The sequence below is a fragment of the Pinus tabuliformis genome, chromosome 9 (assembly GCF_031772625.1).
Source record: "Pinus tabuliformis cultivar Carrire ecotype Pingquan chromosome 9, CPIR1, whole genome shotgun sequence".
Lineage (NCBI taxonomy): Eukaryota > Viridiplantae > Streptophyta > Pinopsida > Pinales > Pinaceae > Pinus > Pinus tabuliformis.
Window position 1 is genome coordinate 576045756 of NC_142307.1, and position 4824 is coordinate 576050579.

The following is a 4824-nucleotide window of genomic DNA, read 5'->3' on the forward strand; positions in this document are numbered from 1 at the left end:
AAAGATTACTTCTCTAACATTCAATAAGGAGAGGCCTATATATAATTGAAATTACGTTGAACTAATTTAAATCTCATTTTTCAAACAACTCTAAAATTAGTATTTAAGAAGCTAAGAATATTAGTTTATAACAATGTTGTTACTCTTGTTTTAATAAAAAACATCTCTATGGGCATATCTGCTCATCCCTTGGCTAGTTTTCACCTTGTGTAGTTGGGCATTGTAGTGGGCATTGTGCAAATCTGAGGCTCAAGCTCTCAGCTTGGCCTCTGAGACTGGGTAATGCATAGTACAAGCTGAACCGATTGCACATTGCATAGTTTCAGGGATCGTGCCTACCACCTTGGCCACTAAGACTGTGCAATGAACAATCTCTCCCACAGTGTGTCAGGCTGAATTGCGCATTGCACATTCTCTAGCCTTAAGCTACATCATTGGTTGTTAGGACTGCACAAGGCACAATTTCCACAGCCAGTCTCCCTCCTTTCACTTCCAGAATTGTGCAATTTTTCCAGTCAATGCATGTGGTTGCTTGATATTGCTTTCAAAGTTGATTTGTTTAAGCCAATTATGTCTTCCATGAGTGATTTTCCTTCCACAGGCATTGCAAGTGTTGAGCACTTCTCTTCATCAGTTACTGCTATCATGACACCCAAGAGAATTGCTTCAAAGGATACCACAGAGAGAAACACCGAAGAGGCAATTGGGAGTACACCAATTTACTTACCAGTATACTCAGATACTCAACTCTTTGTAGAAAATGAATCAGATCTCACATGGCAGAAGGTGAATGAAATTTTCTCAACAAGAACCTTCAAAGAAGATCTCGAAGACCAACATGTCTACATTAATGTCCAGAAGTCGGGGTTACACACGGTTGCATGCAGGTACTCAACATTCCCATGTGCAGATCTTATTAGTTGTATATTGTCTCACACACATCCAAAGACTATGACTCTTAGCAATACCAACAGATGGAGGCTTGCTTCTTTTCTGGCAATAGACTATCATCTCACGTAGCATTTTCCTGAGCCATAATCGCTCATGGATTCATATTTTTGTGCTAAGACCAACTACTCGAGCACCAAGGAGATTTTTAAAGGTTGGGTAAAGAGCCAAAAAAATTTCATTAGACACCCACAACACATACAAGACAAAATCTCTCAAGATGGCCTATCAGTGGTTGATCATTTTATGTTTCAAAATCTACGATTAGCAAAGCACTGAGACTTTTTCTGAAGAGTGGGATTTCTTATTGGACCAGGTTGTGAACGAAGGTAAACCATTCAACTGGTTAAATTTGTTGGCTCAGCAATTACGGATCCATGTGTCTAACGCCCTTAGTCCTCCCAAGGGCGGGCAAGCTAGATTTTATATGTCTGCATATTTACTGGATGTGATCTGCACACACAATGCATTCCCTGGCATGAATTGGATTTGGACACCACGAGAGCTTGTTGTGTATGTTTATTACAAGTTGCTTTCAGAGTGTAGCCACAAAGGAGTAATGGGCATGAATTGGACTTGGACACCACGAGAGTCTGCCGTGTATGTTTATTACAAGTTGCTTTCGAAGTGCAATGAAAGAAGAGTAATAGAGAAGCTAACTGAGAACTTCTTTGTATTCTTTCACATCACCTATAAAACTTGGTGGATTACTAACATTAAGTCACTTGTGATCAACACTTTTTTGAAGCCATATTCCTTTGCAAGATCAATACCTTTCCATAGTGCCCATAACTTCGCTTGGTTGCTAGTTGCTAATCCTAGTGCCTAAGCAAAAATGTATTCTTCAATGGATTACCCCTCTAGCTCGAGCGGCCCCTATATTTAATAAATGATTTTGACAAATAAAAAAACACAAATAATATACAAGATTACTTTAATAAATTTGCATTCTTTTAGTATATTCTTGTTAATTTTACTTTGATAACCAAAATATTATATTCCTCAAAATAAAAATAATTATCCTAGCCATAATACTAATCCACATCAATCTATAATAAAAATCAAAACACTTACTTCATCATACATTTCAGCTTATAACTTTATTTAAAATAATAATTATTATTTCTAATGATAAAAAGAATTAATATATAAGTTAAATATATATACATTTAAAAAAACATATCACAAAATTTTAATCATGGATATTCACCTCAACATTATGGAGATTCTTAAATTATAAAGAGCCTCTGATATAACACCATGAGTCAATATCATGGCTCATCAATACCACATGCCAAAAAAACCATAACACATTTCATAACATACTTCTTCATATGAATTTTTTCTAATTAATAAATTTAATTAATAAAGAAAATATTATAACTAATTTGGAAATACATCTTAGCCATTTATCTATACATACTATTAAAAATACTGTAAAATATTCTATTAACATTAAATATCTACTATCCTACAATAATTATTAATAATTATATTGAATTATAAACACTCCATTCCAAAATAAAAAATAAATATATTTGTGAATATAATTGATTTATTATTAAAATTATTGATTAATAAATAAATAATTTATATATATATAAAATTGATTTGTAATATACAATAAATTTAATAATTATTTTATATATTTAATAAATATTTTACCATAACATATTATTAAATAAATATATTTCTATACACTAAAATAAAAACACTTCACATTTTCAGGTTGCAAATGATAAATCTTCTTCCAAGTTGGAACTTTAAAACACATCACTCTCAATATAAAAGGTTAGAAGTCACTTGGATTAAGTTGACTTTACTTTTTGTAATACAGTTTAATAATAAAAAATTTAAGAAAATAAAATAAAATTTCTTAGCAATATATTTTATCATTCACTATAGTATACCTACACATTTTATTTTTCATTCATAAAGTGTTTAATTTTTACAGATCGTAAAAAATATTATTAAGTCACATGTCTCTTTCACGCAATTTAATATTCCTCTCTCTAGTATTATTGCTGATATTTATCAAACAAGCCAAAAAGAATACCTGGCATGGCAGCCTTATGCACCGTGGAATAAAGCTATACTGGTGGATTTTGTAGTCATTTGATCTAAATTTCATTTTTTTTTCAGATGAATTTCCATGCTCAGAATCATAATTTGAGCCATGCAAACCATATTTCAACATTCTCCATTTACAAACCGTCTTTCAGCAATGCTTCCTTTGCATTTTTTTCAGGAGAAAAAAAATGTAGCATTTTCATCAATAAGGAAGGTTATAGATTGTCGAAGATCTGGTTCAATATTAGACAGCAAATACTCATGTTGAGAATATCCATAATGCAAAGCTAAATTCGCCATAGTAATGTCATGAATGCAACCATTCTGAGAATATCCATAATGCAAGGCTAAATTCTGTTCAGAATCTCCAACATTTGTATGTTCGGTCAGAAAGCATGTCATTTCGGGTAATGTATAAAACTCGCCCACGACAAAATGACAGAAGGAGACAGAGGAGTTGTCCGGTTAATCACGAATAATAGTAATAAGCAAAGGTAACTACAGATCAACAACACGCTGAGGCTGCTAAGACGGCGCACAATGAAAACAGCAGGCCCTGTCAATAACGTTCTTGATTGATTTCTTCGGCGTGCTGCTGCAGTATTGCTGTCGTACATCAGTAGGGTATTGTTCAGACGTCTGAAATTCGATGGCGTTTCTCTTCTTGTCGTTGGCCATTCGATCCATTCTCTTCTTGGGACACACACGCCCTCTCACTGTTACTTTCTTCTGCCTCACGTCTACCACGTATTCCAGCAAATCTTTCCATCATCACAATAAAATTATGAACAGACTTAGGAAATGATAAAACAAAACGAACACAAAAGCGCTGAAATATTGTTTCATTAATCGTTTCATTGCAAAAGTTAATGTCACTGTGCAGATTGTGATGAAAAATCAACGTACTCTCTATTTTGGAGAGCACTTTGGAGACCCTGTCACGGCACTGTAGGCAACGCATATTAGCATTCAGAACAATCACCTGAACCTGCGAAGTAATGTGATGTTTGCGACAATATCAGTAAATATCAGACTTTAGCGTAACCCAGATAGCTGAGTTCATATCTGGTATTAAAAGGGAATGACAGAGTGCAATAAATTACAGGGTAATTGCAGAAATGGGGCTTACCCCGGGCATTGTTAAAGCTTGGGCGGAGCGCAGAAGCTGACCCGTTGGCGCCATTTGTGAACGTTGATGAGCGAAGAAAAACATTATGCAGCTACGAAAATCAGAGGCTGAGTTGCATTATTTTGATGAATGTATATAGATCTCACAATAAAGACGATGATATCATCCGTGTGACGTTAGTGGGCGCGTCGGAATCGGAATTGAATGGTGGGTGTGGGAGAGGACATCATGTGATGTGAAAGATGTTCTTGCTTCTGAAGCAGAGGACACCTTATCATATAGAGGATATAGAGGAAGTGAATAAGTAGAAAACTTTATCTGTTTTTTATTTATAGAAGTGGAAAAGGTTTAGGTTTATATAGATATATATTTAATCGCTTTTGTTTGGTTAAGAGTTTGTTTGTGTATTATTGAAGGAAATAAGTTACCAGTATAAAAGTTTAAGTTTATATATTTTCAATTGTTTTTGTTTAGTTAAGAGTTTGTTCATCTATTATTTAAAGAAAGGAGTCAGGCGGAATTGCCCGGAGGGTCAAAAGTGGCTGGAATCCGAGAAAAAAAATTCAAAAAATCTTGTAGAGGCAGTGTTTGAATGTGTTTTTGATGGTGGAAATAGATTCAGCACCATCAAAAACCTCTAGGACACCTAAAACATTGAAGTTTAACAACTATAACTT

The 4824-nt window shown here is 34.2% G+C and overlaps 1 protein-coding gene across 1 annotated transcript; it reads right to left on the reverse strand.

Annotated features, from left to right (window-relative positions):
* Nucleotides 1–3413: 3413 nt before the first annotated feature.
* Nucleotides 3414–4231, reverse strand: LOC149149861 (uncharacterized). The gene is made up of 3 exons (XM_089446124.1): nt 4148–4231; nt 3925–4006; nt 3414–3779 (listed from the first exon to the last, which is right to left on the reverse strand). Exons 1-3 carry the CDS (start codon nt 4229–4231, stop codon nt 3544–3546), a joined length of 402 nt encoding a protein of 133 aa, XP_089302250.1. The 3' UTR covers nt 3414–3543.
* Nucleotides 4232–4824: the final 593 nt, after the last annotated feature.

What these genes read in the sequence shown, in the direction of transcription:
- LOC149149861 (XM_089446124.1), bottom strand. Translation starts at nt 4,231, where the DNA reads ATGTTTTTCTTCGCTCATCAACGTTCACAAATGGCGCCAACGGGTCAG. An exon ending in AAGCTTTAACAATGCCCGGG is followed by an intron (nt 4,007 to 4,147) that starts GTAAGCCCCATT and finishes ATTACTTCGCAG; the next exon opens with GTTCAGGTGATTGTTCTGAA. An exon ending in AGTGCTCTCCAAAATAGAGA is followed by an intron (nt 3,780 to 3,924) that starts GTACGTTGATTT and finishes GATGATGGAAAG; the next exon opens with ATTTGCTGGAATACGTGGTA.